This window comes from Lontra canadensis, unplaced genomic scaffold (genome assembly GCF_010015895.1).
Source record: "Lontra canadensis isolate GAN:19392208 unplaced genomic scaffold, GSC_riverotter_1.0 scaffold181, whole genome shotgun sequence".
Taxonomy (NCBI): domain Eukaryota; kingdom Metazoa; phylum Chordata; class Mammalia; order Carnivora; family Mustelidae; genus Lontra; species Lontra canadensis.
Window position 1 is genome coordinate 1984192 of NW_022631175.1, and position 27169 is coordinate 2011360.

At 50.2% G+C, this 27169-nt stretch overlaps 1 protein-coding gene across 1 annotated transcript; it reads left to right on the plus strand.

The window, feature by feature from the left end:
• LOC116860697 lies at positions 1–25340 on the plus strand. Its single transcript, XM_032846869.1, has 4 exons — positions 1–140; positions 297–780; positions 24001–24067; positions 25276–25340. The coding sequence occupies exons 1-4, from the start codon at positions 1–3 to the stop codon at positions 25338–25340; spliced, it is 756 nt and encodes a 251-aa protein (XP_032702760.1).
• The last annotated feature ends 1829 nt before the right edge of the window (positions 25341–27169 follow it).

Consider the following 27169-nt stretch of genomic DNA (forward strand, 5'->3'; position numbering starts at 1 on the left):
ATGCTCCAGCCAGAGGTGGGCTGCAGAAGGCGCCGAGTGTCCGGGCGCATGGCAGTCCTCTCGGGATCGCGGGGCCCCCGGGCCTGGGGAGCCACGGAGGTGCGCGCGCGGCAGCGGGGTGCAGCCCGGCCCCGGGACAGGTGAGGTGGAGGTCCGCGCCGTGCCAGGGGTCCGCCGGGCGCGCGCGGCGGGTGGGGGCTCGGAGGAGCCGGCTCCCGTCCCTCCCCCGCCCCTCGCCGCGCGGGGCCGACCGGGCCGCTCCTCCCCTGGGTGGGTCCCGGCTCCTTTTCTGGCAGGGTCTATTTGCATAGAGGAAACTGCCCAAAGTGGCCGCTGTGGAGGAGCTGGCGGCGGAGAGGGGGGCGTGCGCCGTGCTCCGCTGCTTCCCCGAGGCCAAGCTCCGCGCCCGGCCAACCTCGTGCCTCGGGCTCTCCCGCCTGCGCCCGCCGCTCCCTCGCACCGCCCCCTCGGAGACCCACGCGCGAGCCGCGCGCCATGAGCTCGGGCCAGCGCGCCTGCGGCGACGCGCGGAAGGACGGCCAGGCGGGCTTCGGCGTGGGGCGTCCCGCGACGGCAGCCGGGGCCTGGGCGGTGAGCGCCGTGTGCCTGCTGCTCTCCGTGGGCTCGGCGGCCGCCTGCCTGCTGCTGGGAGCCCAGGCGGCCGCTCTGCAGGGCCGGGTGGCGGCGCTCGAGGAGGAGCAGGAGCTGCTGCGGCGCGCGGGGCAGCCGAGCGCCCTGGCTGCCTGGGCCGAGCCGCACCTGGAGCGCCTTCTGCGCGAGGTGAGGGGCGCGGGGCGCGGGGGCGGCCGGGGACAGCGGCTGGGCGCGGGCTGGGCGGCCGTCTCCCTGAGGAGGGGTCGCGCGTCCACCCGGGGCCTGCGCGGCCGCGGGAGGCTGCGGGTGCCGGTGCCCGAGGGGGTCCTGGCGTCTTCGCTCCAGCCGCAGGGTCGCGCGCGGTCCCGGGCGCAGCGGCCGCGGGAAACGCGAGCTGGACGGGCGGCTTCGGGAACGAGCCGCGGGGAGGGAGAGGGAGGAATGCCTGCGGGCTTAGAGATTGTGCCAGACCTGGGGTCGAGTCTCCACGGGGGTGCGCGTTCGGACCGGTCGCCTCCCGCCAGCGCTGAGCGCCTGGCCCCTCGGTGCCGGACTAATGTGCCTGGCTCGTGTGGGAAGTGTCGGGTGGGTGACTCGTCACCGGGAGCCTGGCAGCCACTGTTCCCCGTGCTGGTGTACCTGGAGAAGAGCGGGCTCCCCAGCAGGCCGGCGGCCACGGCGGAGGGAAGCCTCTGCGGGGGCCTTAGAGAGTTCTAGCCAGCCTCACCTTCCCTGCCCACCTCCCCCCCGGAAAGTGTTCCGAGCCCCTCCATCCTAGAGATGCTGTGTTCTGAAGCTCTTAGAGCTGAGTGCGCACCCAGTGCCAACGAAACCTGGTAGAATGAGGGGAAGGAAAAAAAAAAAACGACTCTGGCTTCCAAGCGATGCAGATACATCTGAATTTCTTGCGCTTGTTGGAAGTGTCATAGGGGACGCTGTGACATGAGTGCTAAGGTCGCTTGCTGTGTGTCTTCAAAGCAGATGTCACACTTAGAACCTCAAAACCCTCATCCATCCATCATGTTCGTGAAAAACTCCACGTCTTGTGCGGCAGTGCCCCTCCCCAGAGAACCGAGACAGGCGGGTGGACTGGCCAGGGGGTCTCCTGGTTGTGCTCACCTCCCTTGCCTGAGCCACCCCTTCCTCCTGGGAAAAGTAGATCCCCAGTATACTGTCTAGGGGCGCACCCTCAGTTGTAGTGGGGGAAAGCCCTAGGGTTTCAAGGTAGAGAAGAGGAAGGTAGGCCTGGCCTGTTACTGCCCATCCCCCTCAGCTATGCGAGCTGTGATCTTTACTCATGTATCCCGCCATGTATCCATGGTTGAGTGCATTTGGGATTTGGGGGGAAATGGGAGAAGATTGCACCACACCTTCTAGTCCCAGGTGCTTGTTTCTTATGCCTTTAGTTGAAGCCAGTGTTACCTCTCTTCCAGCAGCATGCTCTGGGGGCAGAATTGCTGGTTCTTGGGTCGATTACCTTCTTTTCGTCTTGAAAGTGCCCCCAGACTTCGGAAGTCTCCCCGGAGTCCCACTGGTGACTGGTGCTGAGGCTTCCATAATTGCAGGCCATTATCTTTTTGGCAAGTCCCTAGAGACCAGGGTGTTGAGTTGATTTATGGAGGCCCAGGAACATTTCTATCTGTTAGTGCAATAACCAGAGCCGTTCTTTCCAAGAGGAGACCCCTCTTAATAAAAATAAACCACAAGCCCAGACTGAGTCCATCAGAAATCCCGGTAAAACCTTTTTACAAGGAACCTGCAAATTGTGTCCAGGTTAATGGTGGTGGGTACGGGGCCGATGTCCTGGCAAAGCAACCACTGCTGAAAAGGGTGGCTTCCGCAAGTCCTGGATCTTGAGGATTAAGGATCGGAGGGGAGAGACTGCAGGGGGCTTCATTCTTGCCCCCCTCCGGTGGCACTGATACCACCTGGGTGAGACTTCATGTCTCTCCGTCTCTGTCCCAGTCTCTCTGCTCTCGGTTAGAAAGGCAAAGGGCAAATTTCACATCCAGGGATTTCCACTTGAAATTCATCAGGGCATCCCGCAGGCTAGCGTGAGCGCAGGACTTTCCGTGGGCAGGCTGTATTCCTAGGTAACTAAACTTGGCTTAGTTGGGTTTAGTTAGTTGAAGAGCGGATGCGCTTGACGCACAGGTTGGAGGATGGAGATTCAGAGATGCCGCGGTTCAGTGCACTTGGAGTTGAGCTTCTGGCTATTTGGGGACCCCCGTGAGAAGGCATCTCTCTCCCAGGGCACCAGTCTGTTCCTGCAACAAGCTGTTCTACTCACCAGTGTCACTGGATGGGACATGTAAGCCCCTGGCACAGATGAGGCCAGGGGGAGGGGGTGTGTGTAGGAGGCGCGGGACTCGAACCCAGGACCCTGAGATCATGACCTGAGCCAAAGATAGCGCTTAACCGACTGAGCCACCCAGGTGCCCCGGTAATTGGCTTTAAATAGATGTAGAGGCACTTTTCTTGAACCCTTATACAGGAAGGACAAATTAATACTGAGCTGAAAATCTCTGAAGGGAAGAACATTTGAACTTGAACATGGCTTTCAGTTCCGATTTGTTTCCAGCGAAGCCTCTTTGGAGTCTCTTGTAGTTATGCCTGCAGCTTGTCCTTTATCAACAAGCTTGTTTTCAGAGTTTCAGAGGCAGAAACCACATCCAAATTGAGGAAGAGAAATCCTTGCCAACCACACACAACTTTAATGTCAGGGAAAAAAAATTACAAAAATAAGCCAACAAAAGCCACTGTTAATAGGGGACCCGATGTCTTTGTTCCCTTGGGAACAGAACTATGACATAACTTTATTGGGGGGACTCGCTGATGTGCCCGATAATGTAGATAGACAAGCTACAAAAAAGGAATATTCATGCTGACTAGGGACTATTAAAGACCCTTCTCATGATCCAAAAATGAAAGAAACGGTTTGCAGAATATAAAAAAAATCATTAATGATAATATCTTCCTTATGACCCCAAAGTATGAATGCACAGCAGGCATCTAATATTATGTTTTTAAAGTGCCTTAAATAGGTTCCTGAGTAATCACCCCCCCACTCGTTACACCTATAATTACACTATTACACCAGCTTAAATTTTAGAGTAAATAAAATAGCTTTCATATTCCAGTAACAAATTTAATGCAAGGATTAAAGAAATATTTAGCCGTATTCAGAGGAGAGCATTTCCAGCTTACAATGGATTTATTGTTGGCTCTTGGTCTTCCATTGTCCAGACCAATCAGTTTGAAAACAAGAATTTCCGCCCCTACCATCGACTACTATATGTATTGGTTAAATTACCGTAAAACCCAGAATCACATGCAGCTTTTTCAGCCTCTGCGGCGGCCTGCCACTTGTCAAGACCACTCTATGGTGAACGCGTTAATAAAGAACCAGTTTTTGAATCCCACTGGCACAGCAGGAGACGGGAGGGTCAGTCGTAGCCACATTTGTTTCCTTGACATTTCCTGGCTCCCAGACCAAAAAGTTCTTTTCCGGTGACTTCCTGGCATGCTCACTTTCTCCCTTTACTCTTTCCTTCTCCTTGTTGTGTGTGTGGGTTTTTTTTTGGGTGGGGGAGCCATTTGGGAGAGTTTATAAAGTAGCAACATGTTTAGGAAAAGGTGAAAGATTTATGCTATCTGAAGAGAAGCCAGAGTACTAAAACATAGCGGTGTCTGGATGGTTCAGTCCACTGAGCATCTGCCTTGTGGTTTCGGCTCAGTTCATGATCTCGGGGTCGTGAGATTGGGCCCCACATTGGGTTCCACGCTGAGCATGGAGTCTGCTCGTCCCTCTCCCACTGCGCGCCCCCATCCCCACTCATCTCTTTTCGCTCTCAAATAAATGAATCTTAAAAAATAGCATGTTTAGTGTGCCTAGGTGGCTCAGTGGGTTAAGCCTCTGCCTTCCGCTCAGGTCATGATCTCAGGGTCCTGGGATTGAGTCCTGCATCGGGCTCTCTGCTTGGCAGGGAGCCTGCTTTCTCCTCTCTCTCTCTCTGCCTGCCTCTCTGCCTACTTGTGATCTCTCTCTAAAAAAAAAAAAAAAAAATAGCATGTTTAGAACGAGCCAATGCCAACAGTCAGGGCATTTCTTTCACAAATGTATTTTGGAAATGTTTGGATCGGATCTTTACATACTGGTTTCGAAGGTTTGAGGCATGGCTCCGGAGCTTGGATAGTCCGAAAACTGAATGAATTTATCCCAGCTGGTAGAGGGCTCAGGTCCTACCATTTACGAGGTGGGTCACCTGACCTCTTCAACTTCCTGAGCCACAGCGTCCTCTTTCCTATCATTGGCAGCTCAGAACTACCTATGCGGGGACAAGCAAATACAATAATATAGAGGAAGTTGTTGGTCACTAAGTGCACTTTTGATGGTGAGTGGCGGAGTGGCTGAGCGTGGTGCCTCCCACAATATAGTCGTTGCATCATCTTGCATGACCGCTGGAGCCTGGAAGTTCGTCGACGGTTCTGAGTGAGTTCAGTGATTCTGCCACCAGTGGGGGCCCAATCCGTGTCTGCCATTCCCTTGGCTTTTTCTCATGGTTCCAAGATGGCTGCTGCAGCTCCGAGCTCACATCTTCTCATAAGAGTAACCGAGGTAGAAGGGAGAGGGGCAGGAAAAAAAGTCCTCTTGTCAATAGGCTTTCTCTTTTGTTTGAGCTGGGGAAGCGGGGAGGTTCCCAGCACCTCTCAAAAGACTCCCCGTATGGCCACCGACCAGAGCCAGTGCCCATGATTGCCATCATCCTGTCACTGGCAAGGGTAATGGGGTTGCCACAGGAGGCTTGGACCGTTCTTGATTCCTCCCCCAAGGCTGGGCACGTTGCCCTTGGAAGAGAATGGGGCTTTGTTAGGAAGGAGGACTGGGAATGTTTTGGGGAGCAACCAACCCAGTCAGGTGGGTGCTGTAGAAGGTGACCCCAGAAGAGGATGGGGGTGTGCGGGGGTGGGGGGGAGGTGGTCATCCACTGACCTACCACCATTTTCATACCCACAGCCCCTTTGGGAACACTCCTCAGCCACAAGATTTCTGTTTCCTGTGGGGTCCTGTCTCCAGCTCTGCCCCCAGCCAGAGTCAAGGGCAAGGTTGGTGTGTTCGGGGATTCTCTCTGGCACAGCCCCATCCTTGGCAGTTCATGGTTTGTAACCCTTCAGTGCGTGCTGTTCTAACCCCACAGTGACTGGGTGGATGGGAATACCTGTATCACCCAGCAGCAGGTAGAGGAGGCTGGTGAGGCTGGAGGAGCTGGGTTGGCCACAAGGACAAGGAGATCGCTGCACCCAGACTCGTACCTGTACCTGTTAGGTGTGTGCCCAGACAGCCCTCCTCTTCGTCTTCCCTGACCCCCAGCCGTGGGTGTGCGTGGCATTTCTCAGGAGCCCGATGTCACCCGTGGCCCCCAGATTCCCCTCAGAATTTGCTCAGTTATAACCATGGTCCCCAGAGCTCGATGTCCCCTTTCCCCTCAGGAGCCTAATCTCCATTAGATTCAGCCTTTCTACACATCTCTGGACTCTTGCACCTTCAAACAGCAATGTGACGGGACCCCCGCTCAGACTGGCTTAAATTAGAAAGGGAATTTGTCGGGGCACCTGGGTGGCTCGGTTGACGAAGTGTCGGACTCCAGATCTCAGCTCAGATCTTGATCTCAGGGTTTTGAGTTCGAGCCCCGCAGAGGGGTGTGTGTGTTGGGTGTGGAGCCTACTTCTTAAAAAAAAAAAAAAGAAAGAAAATATAAATGAAAAGGGACTTTATCTGCTAGGAGGTTGCCACAGCCTTGCCTGGCACCGTACGCCTTGGCGATTTTGTGGGATTGCTTGGAAGAGGAAGTGGTCTGGACAGGGGGTCAGAGGTCACAGTTTCAGACTATTTGAGTTACTCTGACAAAATGGCATAGCCATTTGTTTTGAAAACAAATGTTTATTTCTCATAGTTCTGGACGCTGGAAGTACAAGATCAAGGTGCTGGCAGATTCGGGGTCTGGTGCATGAGTGCCCCTCCCCTGCCACACCTGCTGCGTCGTTCACAGAGGCCATCTTCACTGCGTCCTCACGCAGTGGAAGACTCCCTGAGGTCTTTTTAATAATCCACTAATCCCATCATGAGGCTCCTCCCTCGTGTCCTCATCGCCTCCCAAAGGTCCCACCTGCTAGTACCATCACACTGGGCATTAGGTTTCAACACAGGGTGGAGCTCTGGGCACCAGAACCCCTGCCCTTCACCTTAAGGGCCCTACAGGGTTTTGATGCAATCCTACACCTTCAGAGAATCCTTCTTCTCTTCCAGATTTCTCCCCGTTTCTCCCTTCCCACTAATTAATTCTCTACCCCAACATGAGGCTTTGGGAAGTGTTGCTAGAAAATGGTGTCCTTCCAAACCTGCTCTTTGCAAGGCAGGTGTAGACCCTTCCGTCTTTGCCCCTCGCCACGCGCCCACCGACTCTCCAGCTGCCCCTACTGCTGAACTGTGGCCACCTCCATATCCAGGATGTTAGACCCAGTGTTGGCCAATAGCCTGCCATTTTGGCTACCCTTCCCTTTCCGCCTTTCCTTTAAAACAACAACAACAACAACAAAAAACCTGAAGTGTATATTGCTTTCACATGATTGTTATTGATAACCCCAGCACCCTAAAACAAGGACTATGTAGCATTTTGCATCACCCCATCCGATCCCCAATCCTGGGACAGAGTTAAACCTACCCAGAGCTAGCCCCAGAGCTAACCATGGATATCTTGCTTGTGTGCGTTCCGACCTTACGTCAAAAATATTTTTCCAGGTGCTACCCAACCTTTATGGTCATGATTCACAAATGTATCTGATCCCACCAATGGGATCTGCGTCTTTTGGTCCATGAAGAATCTAGGCCTCCTCATTGTTGTCGGCACCGAAAATGGCCAGTGGTTTCCCTGGGCAAGTGTCTTCCTCCTGTTATTCTCTAGGATGTAAGTTAACTGCCTAAAAAGGAATATCTTTGGGGCTTCATTTTTTGTTTAGTAAATTTTAGAATATCCTGGTTTGCCTAGTTTGCCCCAGCCAGGCTTACTTATCCGCCTGTGGTATTTCCAGACTCTACCCTCGTGAGGTCAGGTTTTATGACGGGGAGCGTGGATCCTGTCTGTCTTTTGGTTGGACTTTGAATTTCCTTCGGATTTTTTGTTGTTGTCGAAAGCAAAGGGCAATTAATAAGAAAGCCTTAAAACGAGATCTAGAAAAACCGACCACCCAGCTCTGAATCAGGCCGCCGTTTTGGTTTGGGGGCAACCCCTTTCCGGAGTAGCTTTTTGGGAAGTGCCGGGCCTCGCCACCCACTGTGCTTCCCGTGACTTGTTCCAGACTCTGTGAGCAAGTGTAATTTGCTTCTGGGAGTGCCCTCTGGAGGCCACACACGACCTCTGACTCCTTCCCCATTCTATTGTCCCCACGTGTAGGGTCAGGATTCATCTTTAATTGTTGACACAGGTCCTCAGAAAACATCCTGGAAACAGATTTCAGGACGAAGCGAGAATCCTTGGGAGAAAAAAAAACCGCATTGGCAGATGTAGTTTTCAAGAAAGGCCTGTCCCTATGCTCCGGGTGTCCAAGGACGGCTGCAGGGCAGAGACTGAGGGCCTCTCTCGTACACATCTGGGCAGAAGGGTTTGCGTGGACTTTGCGGCCTCCCCCAGCCTCCCACCCCACCCCCCAATCTCCCAGCAGTGGGCTGCACCTTTGCTGAGGGGACAGTGACTGGCCCCAGCTAGGAGCGATTGTCTAAACCTGTGACCTGACTCCTGGTCCTGAGCCCTTTCCCTCAGCCTTAGGGTAGACTCTCATGGGAAGCCGTCATCATGGGTGGTGCAGTAGCAGCCTTTTCTGCCAGAGTGGACATCCTCCACAAGGGGCAGACATGTAGGGGGCAGGGAGCGCTTTCACTTTAAGCAGACCTGAGTTCATAACTCAGCTCTGCCATTTCCCAGCCGAGTCACTTGGGGTCAATGATTGCTTTTCCAAACCTCTGTTTTGCCCATCTGGTTTTTTTTTTTTTTTTAAATTTATTTCTTTGAGAGAGGGAGGGGGACAAGTAGACTCTGCCCTGAGCACAGAGCTTGACACGGGGCTCGATCCCAGGACCTCGAGATCAGGACCTCGAGATCAGGACCTGAGCCGAAACCAAGACGCTCCCCGACTGAGCACCGGCTCCCCACCCCACCAGGTGCCCTTGCCGGGCTGTTAAATGGGGTTTATAATACTTGCCTCATGAGGTTTCTGTGGGGATTAAACAAGCTGATATGCCCAAAGTGCCCCAGACGTCACACATGGCCCGTGCATGGCTGTTCCTAGCGGAAGGCTTCTTTTGCCTGGATCCAGAAGGCGCATGCATGTCTGTCTGCCAGTTGGAGAGGAGGCCCCATGGTCCCTTTAACACTGGGATTCCGCCAGCTTCCAGAGGCCACAGAGAAATGGAAAAGGTATTAACCCAGGTCTGGTGTCTGCGTCAGTGACTGGAAGAGGACTGCTTGGTTACCGAGGAAAACCAGGCACCGAGTTGGCTTCCTAAGTCCATTTTTTTCCTCCCCGGTTTCTCGTTTAAGTGGAATGAGATTTTTCGTTTAAACACACACACACACACACACACACACACACACACACACACGCACATTCATGTTTATGACCAAAATAAAAACCTAATTATTCATGAAAATTATTAGATGGATTTTTCATTGCAAAAGGGCATCCAAACACCTAATAAATTCACTTTAAATAATAAGTCTGTTCCTGCGGTTACGCAACATGGCACAAACACCCCCCAAATGCTCATGATTAACCTGATGGATTAGAGGACTCACACACATCTGCTTCAAGTCACATCGGTAAATGAGAAAATCTGTATTTTTTTGATGTAGCCGCAAAATCGGGTTGGGGGGGGAGTGCTTTCAAAATGGGTAGTTTCAGCTTCTAAAATGGACTTTGCCTCCAACTTTGCGTTGTGAAACAAGTCATAAAGCAATTACAGTGATTTCTGGGGTTCTGAGGAGACAGTTTAAATAAAACCTATCCAGCTTTGGGCCTCCCAGAGGATCTTCACACACTCAAAAACGCAGTCTGTCCATTGACGTAACGGTGCCCTTTCCGTTGCTGTTCGCAGCGTCTTTTCAGCCCTACGGTGTCCTGTAGTCAAATGAAGGGCAAGTTCATGTGGCATTGGACTGGGTGTGTGGTCTGTGTGTGAGGGTGAGCTGCTATGAGGTCTGGAAGGCACGAGAGTGTGTGTAGCTCTCATGGTGCGTATGCACGTGAGAGCAAGTGTGCATGTGTGTGAGTGTGTGTGCACGCATGTGAGTGTGCACAGAGATAGGCATGAATGATTGTGCGTGTGTGTGCATGCACATGAGCGTGCACGTAGAGATGCATGAATGAGTGTGCATGTGAGCATGCACACGTGTAAGTGTGTGCATATAGATGTGTGAGTGTGTACGCACACGTGAGTGCACAGAGATGCACGTGTGTGCGTGTGCATGCACGTGAACGTGTACATATAGATGTTTGTGTACACATGTGAGTGTGCATAGAGACTCATGAATGAGTGTGCACGTGTGAGTGTGTGCACGCACACCATGCAGGGATGCACAAATGAGTGTGCATGCATGTGAGTGTGCACGCACGTGAGTGTGTGCAGAGATGTATGCATGAGTATGCCTGTGTGTGAGTGTGTGCATATAGGTGCATGTGTGCGTGTGGAGTGTACACACATGTGAATGTGCATACAGATGCATGTGAGTGTGCACATGTGGATGTGCACATAGATGCATGCATATTAGTGCGTGTGCTTGTGTGCACGTGGGCGTGCACATGGGCGTGTCTGTGCAGGTATGCACCACAGAGCTTGTTCCGCCTGGGTCCTCCTGAAAGCCCGTTCCACTGGGCCCTCCGAGCTCCTATCTTGGGTGGCAGAGCAGCGATATGTGGGTCTAGGTCTGAGCTGCCTCCAGCCGGCTGCAGTGGCTGGGGACCCAAGCCCCTACTTCCTCCTCTGCAAAGAAGGTGACTGTGTCTGCTTTGCTCTGTTTCCCTGAGGGTGAAGTGACACTCACTTCCCAGGACAATGAGTGAGCCCTCAAGTCGCCCCTTGCCGCCCCCCACCCCCAGCCGTAGCAGGTCTCACACCCAGGCTTCTAATGGGCTGAGCTGGAGAGAAAGATGCCTCATCCAGGCAGGTGGTCCTGGGACGATTCCTTCCTGGGCTTTCTCCCGGCCCCTTCTTTAGCACCTGGCCCTTCTGGAAATGCTGGGTCTCTCTGGCAGACCCAGCTGCCCTGCATCCTTCTTGTTCATCTTCCCAAATAGCCTCAGCGTCCCCTCACTCCCCATCCTCCCTCAGTGCCTCCCGTGGCCTCTGGGCCCTCGCTCGGCTCCCAGACCAGGCGTCCGTGTCCTTTTAGCCTCCCCGCCGCGTCCCCAGCCATCTGTCCCCATAGCAGGTGGGTAGGATATTGGGGAGACCCCGTCTGTCTTCATCTGCTCAGGCAGCTTTAACAGAATACCACAGTCAGGGGACCATAAACAACAGAAGTAGAGTCTGGAAGCCGGAGGTCGGGGTGTCGGCTGGGTGGGTTTCCACGGAGGCCTCTCCTCTGCTTGCAGCTGAGTGTGCCCTCCCCACGTCCTCTCTCTGTCTTCCTTCTGTGTGCCTGTGCCCTAATCTCCTCTTCTAGAAGGACATCAGCCACACCTCAGTTGACCTCCTTTTCACGTAATCACCTCTTTAAAAGGCCAGGTCTCCAAAAACAGTCACACTCTGAGGTACAGGGCTTAGCACCTCAACATACAGACTCTGGGGGACTGCGGGGCCGCCCGAGATGCTGTTGAATCAGATGACAGGCCAGGAGAAACCGCAGGCGTTCCCCGTGGACGCGACCAAGAGGCTGGGGTCAGGGGAAGCAGGCCACTTCGGTGTGGGCATTGTGACAGGCCTGGCTTGGTGACGGAGATGGCGGGAGGAGGCGGGCTGGGGTGTGAGATGGCTTTGGAGGCCCTGCCCCGGGGGTAGGGGGCAGCCTGAGGGCTCCCTCAGTCTCTAGAAAGCCATGGTGGAGACTGTCCACTCCCCATCCAGGGCCGCGGATAGTTATTTTGTTCCATCAGCCTGGTGCGGTGAATCTTTGAAAGTGGATTCTGACAGGAAGGGATGTGTGTCTTGGAAAAATCATAACTGGGAACATGAGGGGCGCCTGGGTGGCTCAGTCAGTTGGGCGTCTGCCTTGGCTCAGGTCAGGATCCCATCGTGGAACCCCCAAGCCCAGTGGGGTGAAGTGATGCCTTCTGACCCCAGGACACCTGCTCCCCTACCCCAGGGCAGGGGGATGGTGGTAGTGGCCAAGCCTGTGGGAGCCAGGGCCAAAGTGTTTCGTTTTTATCATTTATCATTTTTTTAAGGTATATTTGACACATAATGACTCCAGATATTTTCAAATTACGATTTGAGACCTTGTGACCATATATGTGCAGATGTGAACCCATCTCTGCAGTTAAGGTAGAGAACATCTGCACCACCCTCAAAAGCATTGCCTGCCCGCCTCGAACTCTGTCCCTTCCCACTTGCCACCCAGGTGTGGCTGATTTCTTTCACTCTTGATTTCATCTTTTTTTTTTTTTTTAAGGATATATCTATATCTAGATCTATATGAAAAGAATGATACAAAATTATGCTTTTTTTTCAGGGGGTAGGATGTCTGGTTTCCTTCACTCAGTATAATTATTAAGAGGTGCGTTGATATTTTTGCATATATTATTAGTTCATTCTTTTTCCTTACCCCTGCTTACCAAGTGCTATTTCATTATACAGAGAGGCCGTCCTTTGTTTATCCCCTCAGTGGAGATTTGGGTTGTTTCCAGTTTGGGGCGATTACAAATAAAGCTGCTGTTAACATTTGTGTCCAAGTCTTTGTGTGGACACACGCTTCCATGTCTTTTGGTTATAATGACCTTGGAATGAAATGGTTGATTGTCTGACAGGTGTATGATGGACTTTTCAAGAAGTTGCCTAGTTGTTGGGCAAAGCCATTGTATCACTTTACATTCCCACCAGCAGCATAAATAGAACAAGTGTTCTATCTATCCACGTAATGCATCCTTTTCCTTCTGGTTGCTTTTAACATTTTCTCTTGATCACTGGTTTGAAGGAATTGCCTTGATGTGATTTTTGTCACGTTGATGGTGTTTGAGTTTCCCTGAGATTCTTGGATCTATGGGTTTATACTTTTCATCAAAGTTTGAACTATGTTCTGGCCCTCACTGCTTCAGATATTTTTTGCTGTTCTTTCTCTCTCTCTCCCCCTCAATGTGGGGACTCTGCTTATCTGTGCACTTGAAGACCCAAAGTTCACTGATGCCCTTCTTTTTTTTTTTTTTTTCCTTCATTCTTTCTCTCTGTGTTCATTTTGGATAATTTTTGCTGCTGTCTTCAGGTTCACTGATCTTCTCTTCTGCGATGTCTAATCTTGCCATCAATCCCCTCTGTCCTGTCTTCTCACTCTAGAATCTCAGTGTAGGTATTTTAGTATCTTTGACGCTTCTGCTGAACTCCCTGAATGTGTGCCTTGTGGTCACAATCCTCGTTTTACGGTCTGCGGGGGCTAATTCTAATGTGAGAGTTGTGGGTTGTTTCAGCTCACTGATTTTTCTGCTCATTATGAGGGCTGTTTTCCTGCTGGTAATTCCTTCCTTCCTTCCTTTCTTTCTAAGATTTTATTTATTTATTTGACACAGAAAGAAAGAGAGCACAAGCAGGGAGAGCAACAGAAAAAGAGGGAGAAGCAGGCTCCCCTCTGAGCAGGGAGCCCAATGAGGGGCTTGATCCCAGGACCCTGGGATCATGACCTGAGCTGAAGGCAGTTGCTTAACCAACCGAGTCACCTAGATGTCCCCCCACCCCACTGGTAATTTCTTATCAGACACCGATGTTATGAATTTTACCTCATTGGGTGTTGAATATTTTTGTATTTCTTTTTTTTTTTTAAAGATTTTATTTATTTATTTGACAGAGAGAGACAGCGAGAGAGGGAACACAAGCAGGGGGAGTGGGAGAGGGAGAAGCAGGCCTCCTGCTGAGCAGGGAGCCTGATGGGGGTCTTGATCGCAGGACCTGGGATATGACCTGAGCTGAAGGCAGATGCTTAACAACTGAGCTACCCAGGCGCCCCTGATGTTTTTGTATTTCTGTAAATTTTTGTGAGCTCTTTGGGTTACAGTTTGGAAATAGATCCTTTGGGTCCTGATTTTAGGATCCATTAGCTGGGACCAGAGCCATGTGTAGTCTAGGACTGATTACTCCCTATCTCAGGGGCAAGACCCTTCTTGGTGCTCTACTCTAATTTGTGAGTGTGAATGAGGGGTTTCACTTATCTGGCTGGGGGAATGGGCACCCTTCCCGGTCCTGGGTAAGAACTAGGTGCTGTTCCCTGTGTTCTTTTGGGTGGTTCTCCCCCTGGTCTCGAATCATTGCCTCCTGCATGTACTGATAAGGGCCCCAGGGAACATCTGCAAAAAACCCTCCCAGATCTCTGGTTCTCTTGGGTCCTCTGCTCTGCAGCCCCAACTGTCTGGCATCCCTGGACTCCTAGGTCCATCTCTTTTTTTTTTTTTTTAATTATTTTATATAAATTCAATTAATTAATGCAGAATGTAGTATTAGTTTCAGAGGGAGAGGTCAGTGATTCATCATTTGCATAGAACACCTGGTGCTCCTTCCATCATGGGCCCTCCTTAATGCCTGTCACTCAGTTACTCCATCCCCCCACCCGCCTCCCCTCCAGCAACCCTCATTTTGTTTCCCAGAGTTAAGAGTCTCTTATGGTTTGTCTCCCTCTCTGATTTTGTCTTACTTTCTTTTCCTTCCCTTCCCCTAGGTCATGATCCCAGGGTCCTTTTGTTTCTTATGAATGCAGTCATATGATAATTGTCTTCCTCTGGTTGACTTATTTCACTTAGCATAATATCCTCTAGTTCCATCCACGTTGTTGCAAGTGGTAAGATTTCGTTTTTTGATGGCTGTGTAATATTCCATTGTATATATACACACCACATTGTCTTTATCCATTCATCTGTCAATGGACAGCGGGGCTCTTTCCATAGTTTGGCGATCATGGACCTTCCATCTTCCTCTCTCCAACTTCAGAAGACTGCCAGGCTCCATGTCTGTTTTCTCTCCTTGTGCTGCAGCCTGGGAGCTCTCCCCAGGCAGGAAGCTGGAGCCCTTGTTCTCTGTCTGAGATCACTCTCCTTTCCTGCTTGGTATCAGTGTCTTCAAAACCTGTGTTTCCTATGTTTTATTTGCAGATTTTTTCGTTGTTTTTTGTTTTGTTTTGTTTTTTTGATGGTGCTATTTTATGCAGGAGGATAAATATAGTTATGCTACTGTATCTTGCCTGAAAGTAGAAATCCATGATGTGTCTTTAAAAAATTTTTGGAGTAATTTTAGATTTATAGGAAAATATGCTTACATATGTACATAACCACAGCACACTCATATTACTATTAACTGTGATACCTTACTCAAGCAGGTAGAGTTCTAAGACAACCCTCAGGATTCCCACTCCTTCGTGTCCACACTTTGTACTCCCCTTCAGCGTTGGCAGCACCAGTGATTATGATAGGATCACTCCCGGGACTGAGTTAGCTGTCAGTTGACTGAGTTCATTATAACATTTATCCTTGGTAGGCCTGGCATAAGCAGGTGAGTCCTTAGAAGGCACTGAGCCCCTCCTGGAGTCAGAGGGATCTGAAACATGAGAGGGTGTGTGGAGGGGACCACATGTCAAGGAGTTGTGCATAGCCTATGGACACTGAGAGCTGCCCCTGGCCAGCAGCCGCAAAGAGAATGGGGCTCACAGACCACAAGGAACCACATGGGCTTGAAAGAGGACTCAGGAGTGCAGAAAGAAACACACAGCTGATGCATTGATTTCAGCCTCAGGAAACCATGAGCAGAGAACCAAACTGTCTTGTGTCCAGACCTTCGACTGCAGAAACCCTAGTAAATAGGTGTTGTTGGAAGCTGCTGATTTTGTGGCAATTTGTTATGCAGCGATTAAAAACTAATACAATTACTATTAACTAAAAAGGACCAGGTCCAATTCCTTAGTAACAATATCCCACTATTAATCTAGCAAGATCTCAACAGAGAGTAACGTGAGGACCAGCATGAAGTCGTCGGTCCATTCCCACCACCTCCATTTTTTTTTCCCACCTCCAATTTTTAAGATGATTTTAATACACCCAAATTGTGTCTTGGTTGGAGAGGGTTAGGATTCTGATTAATAATAGATACATCATATGAGAAAATATTTGCAAATCATATATCTGATAAAGATGTAGTATCCAGGGGCACCTGGGTGGCTCAGCGGGTTAAAGCCTCTGACTTCTGCTCAGATCATGATCCCAGGATTCTGGGATCGAGCCCCGCATCGGGCTTTCTGCTCGGCAGGGAGCCTGCTCCTCCTCTCTCTCTGCCTGCCTCTCTGACTACTTGTGATCTCTGTCTGTCAAATCAATCAATCAATCAATCAATCAAATCTTTAAAAAAAAAAAAGATGTAGTATCCAGAAAAATGTAAAGAACTCTTATAGCTCAACATCAAAAAGACAACCCTATTTAAAAATGGGCAAAGGACGTGAACAGACATGTTTTTAAACAAGACATGCAAATGATCAGCAAGCAGATGAAAAGATGCTCAGCATCATTAGTCATTAGGGACGTGCAGATCAAATACCACTCAACACACACTACGATCTGTTGATGAGGATGGAGAGAAACTGGAACCTTCATACATTGTTGGTGGGAATATAAAATGGTTCCACCGTTGTGGAGAAGTTTGGTAGGCACTCAAAACATAATATATGGCCTTACCATATGACCCAGCAATTCTATTCTAGGTATATACCCAGGAGAATTAAAAACAGTACTCCAACAAATACATACCTTCATATTCACCGCTGAACAGTTCACAATAGCCAAAAGGTGGACACAGCCCAAATGTTCATCAACAGATGGATGGATAAACCAGTTGTGGTATAGACACTCAGTGCAATATTACTCAGCCATAAAAGGGAATGAAGCTGATTCATTGCTACAGAGTATGGATCTCAAGAACATTATGCTAAGTGAAAGAAACGGGATACAAAATGTCATATATTATGTCATTCAGTTCCAGAATACGTGACTCCATAGAGACAGAAAGATCAGCAGCTGCCACAGGCTCAGAGGAGGGAGAAACAGGGAGCAGCTGCTTAGCGGGCACAGGATTTCCTTTTGGAGTCATGAGAATGTTTTGGAACTAGAAAGAGGGAGCTAGGTAAAGGGGTGGTTGCACTTGCCACCAACCATTCACTTCCACATTGTTCACTTTAATTTTATGCTGTGTGAATTTCACCTTAATGCAAAAAAATAGATGTGTTATAGAAAATAACAAAGCTGTATCTTAGTGGGTGTTAAAGGGCTTTGTGATTTCTTTTTTTTTTTTTAGATTTTATTTATTTATTTGACAGAGAGAGAGATCACAAGTAGGCAGAGAAGCAGGCAGAGAGAGAGAGGAAAGCAGGCTCCCTGCTGAGCAGAGAGCCCGATGTGGGGCTCAATCCCAGGACCCTGAGATCATGACCTGAGTGGAAGGCAGAGGCTTAACCCACTGAGCCACCCAGGAGCCCCAGGACATCATGATTTCTTTTTTGCCCATTTTTTAAAAAGGGAACTACAGACTTTATTCAGAACTCCCTAGTTTTTCTCTGAAGTCCCTTTCTTGTTCCAGGATCCCACCCAGGATACCATGTTACTTTCCATTGTCATGTCTCCTTGGTCTCCTCAGTCTATGACAGTTTCTCAGCCTTTCCTTGTTTTTCATGACCTTGACAGTTTTTGGACATACTGGACAGGTAGTTTGTAGATGGTCCCTCAGTTTGGGTGGCTCTTATGATCAGACTGGGCTCTGAAGGCTTGGGAAGAATAGTACTGAGGTAGATCGCCATTGTCATGGTGTCATGTCAGGGGTCCACGATGTCACATGACTTATCACTGGTGACATGAACCTTGACCACTTGGTTAACGTAGTATCTGCCAGATTTCCACGTTATAAAGTCAGTTTTCCTTTTTCTGCTTTTAGGAAATGAATCTAGCCTTCACTCAAGAAGAAGGGAATTTAGCTCCACCTCCTGGAGAGGGCAGTATCTACATATATTATTGGAAGATTTGTCTCTTCCCACTTATTTATTCAGTCACATATATCAGGATGGACTCATGGGTTTCTAACCTATTCTTTGGCTAATAATCCAATACTGTGTTTTTTATTTTGTGGCCAAGTTGTTCCAGCTTTGGTCATTCTGAGCCCTTTCAGATAGGTTTTGTATTTCTTTGACATAACTCTTTCCCCACCTCCTTTTTTCAGGAAGGTCTTTCTTACTTTCTGCCACTACAAGGCACTTGAAGTTCATCTTGTATATTTCCTGGCCCAGGCCTAGAACCAGCTATTTCTCCAAGGAGCCCTGGTTCCTTTTCTTGGAGAATGGTATTTAGAAACCAAGATTCGGGTACTAGGTGGGCTCGTTGCTTCCAGCATATCATTGGTGGTCGGGTCTTTTCTGCAGACAGCTAGTGTATATATGCCTGAATATTCATTCCCCGGTGTACACATACCTATGCATATTATGTCTGTATGTCTCTTCCTGTGTCCATTAGATGGGACCTTGGAGTGGCATCTCTGACTCATCCAGCACCACATGGATCATTCTGTCTTTCCCGCTTTGTGTATTTATAACTTCTTTCTTGGACAACGAGAAGCCCAGCTCTCATCACTCATTCAACCCTAATGTCTACACGAAGTAGTTTCAAAATTGCCAACCTTTCAGAACTGCCCTCTTAATGCCCGTTGCCCAGGGAGAAAGTGAGCAACAGCTTTCCTTGCTAGGGTACAGCATCTCTGTAGGGCTCTTTTTGTGTTCAGCCTGATAGTTCTCCATCAAAACACTGTTCCGCCCAGTTTAGGTTGCCTGCCTGCCTTTCCCCCCACTTGCAGCAGTCTTAACAAAGTTACATTCATTCGTCACAGCCCATGTTTCATCCAGGGATTCTCCGACCTCTTGGTTGATTTTTTTTTTTTTTAAGAATTTATTTATTTATTTATTTATTTGACAGACAGAGATCTCAAGTAGGTAGAGAGGCAGGCAGAGAGAGACGGGGAAGCAGGCTCCCCGCTGAGCAGAGATCCCGATGTGGGGCTTGATCGCAGGACCCTGAGATCATGACCTGAGCCACCCAGGCGCCCCTCCTGGTTGATTTTTAAAGAAAATGTGTATCTGTTAAAGTTCACTCTTTGTGACCTCCAGTTTTATTTATTTTTTTAAAATATCTTATTTGAGAGAGAGAGGGGGAGAGAGATCACAAGCAGGAGGAGCAAGAGAGGGAGAAGCAGACTTCCTGTTGAGCAGGGAGCCCAATGCGGGGCTCTATCCCGGGACCCCAGGATTACGACCTGAGCTGAAGGCAGATGCCCAACCGACTGAGCCACCCAGGTGCCCCAGTTTTACTGTTTTTGACAAATACACAGCGTCATGTGTCCAGCACCTCCGTGCCATACAGAACAGTTCCATCGGCCCCTCACTGTCTCCTTGTGTCTCCTTGTACTTCAGGCTTCGCACTCCTCAACCTTCAGCAGCCCTGGATCTGATTTCTGTTCTTTTTGTTCTGTCTGGCCCAGGGGTGGGTGACAACTTTTTGTTTGTTTTGAGGTACAAAGTTTGCTTGTAAGCGGAGGTTGCCATGCTCTGTGATTAGAGCTGACTGACAGCTGGAGGCAGGTCCCACCCTGATGCTTACCCAGCCCTGTGTGGTCTTAGTGTTCTCATCTGTAAATGGGCATAACAGCAGTCCCCACCTTCTGGAGGTAGGGGGCATATGGTCTGAATGAGGTAACAGCTGTTAGCACTGTGCCCGGCCCACTGTAAGTAATGAGGAACTCAGTAATAATACTTCGTGTTTGTTATTCTCCCCATCTCCATGATGAGGTATGAATAAAAGAACGTCAGAGGCCAGATCTCGCTGCCCTCTTGGGCTGCTGGGGGCAGGGCCCCCTCCCTGTGGGGGCTGGAGCAGAGAGGGTCCTCTGGCGCTTGTGGTACTAGAATTATCTGTCTGTCATTCACAGACTGATCTCGGCAGGGAGACTTGAAGGTGTCATTTTGGTTCTTTCACTTCCATGATTTTTTTTTTTTTTTTTAACTGAGAAGATAGTATGACAGCACAGCAGGGACTTCTAAAGATGTAAATCACCATAATCCGGACACCCACAGGGACTCATATTTTGGTAGCTGCTGCCTCCCCATGCCTGAATTTTTACACAGATACAGACTTTTTATTTATGGTATCATAAACACCCCCCCCCTTTCTTGCTACGCAGTGTTCCTAATGACATTTCACGAAATATGACAGTTTCCTCGGGGGCCAGTCGCCCTCTGTCTCTAAACCACTCCCACTGGTTCGGTGTGGCCGGTGCAGTTTCATGCGTGTCATTCTTTGCTCCAGCTGATTTTTATTTTCCTGAGATTTCTTCCCTAGGGCAGGAATCTTCTGTCGAAGAGGCTAGGAACATCTTTGTGGCTTTATTTGTACCATTTTACAGAAATAAACCGTGACATCCTTCTACGTGTATTAATCTGTATTTCATCAAAATGCACCGGTTCGAGGCTATGATCAACATCTGGCCGAGGGTGCCAGACTAGTGCTCCCACAGGTCCTTAATATATTTATCATCCAACAGTGTAACTGACCTTTTCTGAGAACCACGATCTCCCCCTCGCGCCCACTGCCCCTCCCCCACCCCGAAACTTGGAGTTCTCCTCCCGGGGACCCGTGGAGGGAGCAAGTCTCAGCGACTTTTCTCTGAAACCCCTCCTTTATTTACTTTTGGAGTCAGGACTTGTTTGCATATGTAAAACCAGGACCATATTGTTTCCAGATGGGAGGGGTGTTGCCAGATAATTGGATGCAAAAAAAGAAAGAAAGAAAGAAAAAAAAAAAGGTTGAGGCCTTTAAATAATTTTTACAAACCTGGACACAGAACAATATTTTCTTAGAATTAGAGAAGAAAAGGCGAAGCATGGAAATAAAGATTGTGGGATTGGGTTTCTAATTCAAACATTTCAGCTTGTGTTCATAGCAGTGGCATTTCAAACCCACAGAAGTGAAGGGCCTGGAGAGGGAGGATGGGGGGGGCGGGGGTGGGGTTAGGGGACTTGCAGAGGAAACAGCAGATTCACCATCTAATCCAGAGGGACACGCGTGGACGGAGTTAGAGTCAATGACCAAACAAAAACTCCATCCCATTACGCTAGGACCCCACCTACTAGCATTAACAATAAGGTTATACGCACCACCACCACCCCCCGCCCCGCCCTCCCCAGTTTCCTGTTTAGTTTTTTATTTTAAGATAAGAGCAGTTTGGAAGTAATTGTGCATCCTATCAGTATTTGATAAAGCCTCCCTCCCTTTCAGCCGAGCGGGAGGTTAGGGACAACAGCAGGCGAGTTGGGGTTTAGCCTGAAATGCTCCGGTTTCCAACCGGGAAGCGAGTGCGCCTTCCAGTCCGTCTCGCGACGATAAAAACAGACGAGAGCGTCTGGCACAAATTGACCGGCTGAGAAGCGAAGGCTGGATCGGTCTGCCGCGTGCATTTTGAAATCTGTAATAGTATCTGCAAATACGGCGGGGGTGGGGTGGGGGGTGAGCTCTGAGGCCCTGCTCCGGCCGGTGTCGGCATCCGCCCGCAGCTTCCACGCTCCAGTTCAGAGGCGAGGATTGCTAGTGGGCGACCGGGCCCACCCAGCTGGGGGTGGGGCTGGGGGTCGGTGGTTGTAGGGCTGGGAGGGTTGCTGCGTGCAGCTGCTGCTGCTGGAGGAGCCGTTCTCACTCCGCCCCCCCCCCCCTTCCCTGCTTTCGAGAGCCCAGGGCAGCTCAGGGGGCCTCTGGAGCCTGGGGGCCCGCGCTACTCCTAGGGTCGCTGTGGGCCAGATGCACCAGAGCAGGAGTAACCGGTAGGGGTCTAGCTGGGAGCCTGCGTCCAGAAGCTTATCCAGGTTTTGATTTCTGGGGCAAGCTGAGGCCTTGGGGGGCTGAGAAGGTGGGGGTGAAGATGGGCAAGTTAGTGCATCTAAAGGCGTACCCTTCCCCACCCCAAACACCTCCCCCAACCCGACCCCCCCCCATTCGTGATACTTATGCCATTCAGCTGGGGTGGGGGGGCATGACCACAACCCGGTGTTCCCTCAAAACCTGCAGGCCTTCACCCCATCTCTGGTGGGTACCAGCCTCTGTGGCTCATCTGTAAAATGAGGGTGAGGCTGGCAGGACTGGAGGTGGACCTGGAAGTACCTGGCAGGTGGCCTGAGTTCCTGGTGCCCTGCTGTTCCAGCCAGTGGCAGACCCAGCTAGGCTGAATTCCCAGCTCCTGTGAAAATTCCAGGCTTGGTGCTCGGGGGCTCAAAACTGGGGGTGCCCTTCTCACCTCCTCTAAAGCAAAGCTTTAAAAATAACAGCTCGGGGGACATTTGGGTAGCTCAGTCGTTAGGCGTCTGCCTTCTTCTCAGGTCGGGATGGAATCAAGTGCCGCATCGGCTTCCTGCTCAGCAGAGAGCCTGCTTTTCCCTCTGCCTCTGCTGTGTTCCCTCTCTTGCTGTCTCTCTCTGTCAAATTAGTAAATTAAAAAAAAAAATCTTAAAAATAACAGCTTGGTGGGCGCCTGGCTGGCTCAGTCTGTAGATTGTGTGATGCTTGATCTCAGGGTTATGAGTTCGAGCCCCAAGTGGGGCACAGAGACGACTTTTAGAAAAGTTAAAAACAACAGTTTATTTGCTTGCTGTACCGTCTTCAAGGTATCCTAAATTTTTATTTACTTATTTTTATGGAGAAAGATGCCATTTAAAAAAAGATTTATTAGTTTGTTTTGAGAGAGAAAAGGATAGAAAGGGAGTGGGCACAAGTGGGAGGAGCAGAGGGAGAAGGAGACTCTCAGGCAGACTATGCTGAGCACAGAGCCTGATGTGGGGCTGGATCTCACGACCCTGAGATCGTGCCCTGGGCCAGAAACACATGTCAAACGCTTAACTCACTGAGCCACCCAGGCACCCCGAGAAAGATTATATTTTTATGTTTGAACCTTCTGGTGGTAGTATCACATTTTGTCATTCAAGTTATCCCATTTGGGGTTTCCTTTGTTTTGGAGGGAGATTTTTTATTTGTTTGCTTCCTAGGGAAAAGTTGATACTTTATTTTTATTTTTTATTCTTTATTTTTTTGGTTAGGACTCAAGTCTTTGCTTGCTTAGGGATTATGGGCCCGTCATTTCATTCTTCTGAACCTGGCTTTGGGTTTGGGGACTAATTTATTTTCCAAGCAAGTCCCCTGTGTGTGAGGTAGGGACGGTAACCCGGGCCTCTGAGAGTTTCCTCCCACAGGCCCATCAGGCGATGATTATGCCTCAGCTGGACTGCAAGTTAGCATAATAGTGGAGCTGGGATGTTTGATCCTATTTCTGGGGTAATTCTTTTCCCTTCCCCCAAATCTACCGCAGGGCTGGGCATGCATAGAGATTCTTGTTCAATGGACTGAGCCAAATTTTCTAGGCCAAGGATCCCTGCTGGTAAGAAGGAAGGAAGATGTCATCAGGGTGAATTAAGACTGGGCCTGGGGTCTGATGCCCCATGGGCTGCAAGGGATGCAACAAGGGGTCCTGGGTGACCCTGGGTTTGGGTCCCATCTAAGGACCAAGGGTTGGGTGCCAAGGCCCAGCCTCCCTCTGCTCAGCTCTCCCCTCTTCACAGAGACTACATGGTCACTCTGACTTTTCTGGATTCACGTTTGAAAATGCTATAACAGGGACACCTGGGTGGCTCAGTGGTTAAGCATCTGCCTTTAGCTGAGGTCATGATCCCAGGGTCCGAGGATTGAGCCCCGCATTGGGCTCCCCGCTCAGTGGGGAGCCTGCTTCTCCCTCTGCCTCTGCCCTTCCTCCTGCTTATGCTCTCTCTTTCTTAAATAAATAATAAAATAAAATCATTAAGAAAAAAAGAAAAAAATTAAAAATTAAAAAACAAATGAAACCACTGTAACAAAGCAGAAACTGCCACCTTTTCAGGGACTCCCAAGTGATCGTTACACGTTTCTTTTTGTTTCTCCTCTTGGACTAAAACTAGCTATAGCACTTAACCACCTTGTAAAGAAAATATACCCAACAGTACCACCCCCACTGTTGATCTTTCCAATACGGTGGGGTTTGCTGATTTTTCCACTTTTGCCCCTGTCCACTCTCAAACTCATGCTTGTTTTTTTTTTTTTTTTTTGCCCCCCCTCTCCTTTCCGATTCAGAAGTTGGAGGGACTGGCCAAGCACCGGACAGTTCGGGAAGCACCGACCGCGTGTGTCTGCCCACCAGGTAAGTGGGTGTTTGATCTTTGCGGGCCCCTGACTTTCGAGGTCCGGCCTCCTGTCTCCTGTCTGCTCAGAACTGCCAAGCACGTGGTCCAGACGCTGGCCCTGGGTTGTGGCTTGTGGACCATCTGGGGGATCTTTCTGCCTTTGTCTTCCTCTGACCAGCTCACCAGTCAAGGATTCTAGCCAGGTTACCTGACCTGGTTTGATGAGGATGGTGGTCTATTAGAAACTGTTAGAATTGACTTGTGCTGTCACTCCATCCACCAGCCATGGGGTCTGGCTTTTCCCCATCCACTTCAGCTGGCTGAGACCTGAGGTTTCTTGAAAATGAACTTCTCCATATTGGGAGATGCCCTGGGATTTCTGCATAGGTGGACCTCGCAATGTGAGAATCCACTTGGAGAGGATTTTATGGGCTGGCTTGACTTAGTCTTTAAGAGGACCTCCTACATTTTAACAGGAGGAACAAGGACTTGACAAGCAATGCCATCATTAGCAGACCAGGAAGTCAGACGTTTGATTCAGTGGGGAGAAAAACAAATTAGACCCACAGATGAGTTTTTGGATAGAACAGGGATGGTTCCTGTTGTATTTCTTTTGTGTTTTTCCCCCCCTCCTCTTTCTGAGTGCTGTGTGGATGTCGATTCATGTGAGTTATGTGGAGAAGTATTTTTTAAACTGGGAGTCACAAAGCGTTTGTAGGATATGAAATCAGTTCCGTGGGCTGCAGCCAGCGTTTTGAAATTTTGAACTGGCTGTAGACTGGAATCAAAATGTATTGGAGTGAAGTTTTTCCTTGAGCTATTTTATTTGGAGTGTATGACCTGGATGGTGATGGAAATGGGTTTCCTGCTATGCGATGCTGACCAGAAGTTTGAAAGTCCCAGATACAGATGATTGGGGGGTTGGGGACGCAGGGAAGGGGCACAGAGTTCCTGGGTTAATCTAAGTTGGGCCCAAATCTTGGTCTGCCGTTTATTAACTCTCAGGATCTTTATCGAAAATGGATAACAATATGGGAGTGGGCTCTGTAGGCTTTTTTGAGATTCGTATTTGAGTCAAAGCCCATGACCTGGAGACAGTCCTGTGACCTGCTTTCCCTTGGTGGCGGGGGGGGGGGGGGGGTCCTGAACCACCAAGAGAGGCTCCAAGAGGGTCCCAGCTTTTTTCCTAGCACTGAAAGCCTAAACGGACTTCCTTTCCCCCCAGCTCTGATCTGCCCTGCAGACTTTTCTAGTCTGGACCCGCCCTCTGCAGCTTGGGGCTCCATCTGATTTGAGATGCTTCCAGTTGCCCACTGCCCCCCCCCATGCCCAGCCAGTTCCTTCTCATGGCCTGGAGACTGTGTGATCTTTTGTCAAATCCTAGGAGGTCTGATAAAACAGATAAGCGTGGCCAGAGAAGGGAGACACCCTCTGTGTGCTGCCCATTGTGCAGCGGGCCCTCAGCGGGCCCTCAGCGGGAGCTGTGGAACCAAGAAGGGGGGCAGGCCTTTTGCCCATTCCCCCCACCCCCTGCCCAGCCAGGGGTTGGAGGCCTGGCAGGGCTGTGCCCTGAAATGGCCCCATGACCTCAGACAAGGGAGGGACCTGTGCCTTGCTCCTCTTGTCATCTATAAAATGGTGTAGAGGGTTGAATGAGGTCATCCAGGATTGAGGGTGGGCCCTAAGTCCAATGACAAGTGTCCTTAGGAGACAGAAGGGAGAGGTTTGAGACACAGAGACACACAGAGGAGAAGGCCTTGGGAGCACTGGGAATGACGCACCTAAAGGCCAGGAACGCCAAGCCTTGCCCATAGCCACCGGAAGCCTGCCAGGGGGTGTAGAGGGGGTTCAAAGGGAACCTGGTGGCACCTTGACTTTGGACTTCTGGCCCCCAGAACTATGAGCGAATCAGTGCCCCGTCATTTTAAGCCATCTCATTTGAGGCAGTGGGTTGTGGCAGCTCAGGAAACTAGAGCGGGCTGGAATGCGAATCACCCCGAGGACCTGGAGCTTGTGGAGGGGGAGGATCGAAATCGGGAGCCTCCCTCCCGCATGCCACCAGTTCTCATTCACCTGCCCAAGGAGACCCTTCTGCACTGCTTCTGCAGACAGCTCCAGGCTTTAGACGCACGTCCCTTGGGTACCCCCAACACCCTTTTCCCGTGTGACCTATGTATTTTACACATTGAAAAATGAGCTGGAAGTTAAAAAAGTTTCCGTAGTTTCAAAGTGGTCATTTTTGTGTAGGAAGGGACATATGACGTGATTGGAAAAAGTGCAGGGACTGTTAAAGATTATCCGCAGAGAAGGATACTCCTTCCCCATGCTCCCCAGTCCTCCTGCTCGCCTTTCTAGGGGCTCGGCCAGTGTGCCCCTGTGCTAGAGCAGAACTTTTGCCATATCCTGCAAATACAGCGGCCACTATGGGCCCCCTGTGGCTGCTGAGCCCTTGACATATGGCCAGGGCCAGTGAGGAACTGAATTTTAGAATTAGTCCTTAATTTTCATTTCAGCCGCCACACATGGCTAGTGGCTTTGGTATCAGGCGGCTGGGTTTTGGAGGTAGTGCCTGTATATTTCAGACCGGGCCTGGAGGTGTCAGGCTGGATGGACAGGAGCCCGCAGGCTGTTGGCGGAGGCCCCGTGCCCTCAGAGCAGCAATTCTAGAACTGCAGGAAGGGCTGGGAGTCCCCTAAGGCTGTCCTGTGGCAGAGGAAGGCACAATCTGGCCCCCTTTTGTGCTAAGACCTGTCATGACCCCCAGGGCATCCTAAGGGAGGGGTCGGGGCTGGCTCCCAGCACCTTGGAGCCAAAGAGCCCTGGGTTTGATGTGACTCTGTGGTGTGGTCCCATCTGGCACGTCCTGGGGTGTTACTGGTACTTGCAGGAATTAACTCTGCTAATGCCGATCGCTGAGTTAATTGCTGTGCCTGGAGTATGGGATGCATTGATCAGCAACGTCTGGGTCATGTGCCTGTTCTTGGATCTGGGGTAGCCCCTTGTTGTGGGGATTGACCCCCCTCCAGAACCATGTGGGCTGAGAATGGGCAGGGTAGTGACCACAAGGGGTATTCCCAGGGTGCTTCTTCCCAGAAGAAGACAAAATAGATTTAGCTGGG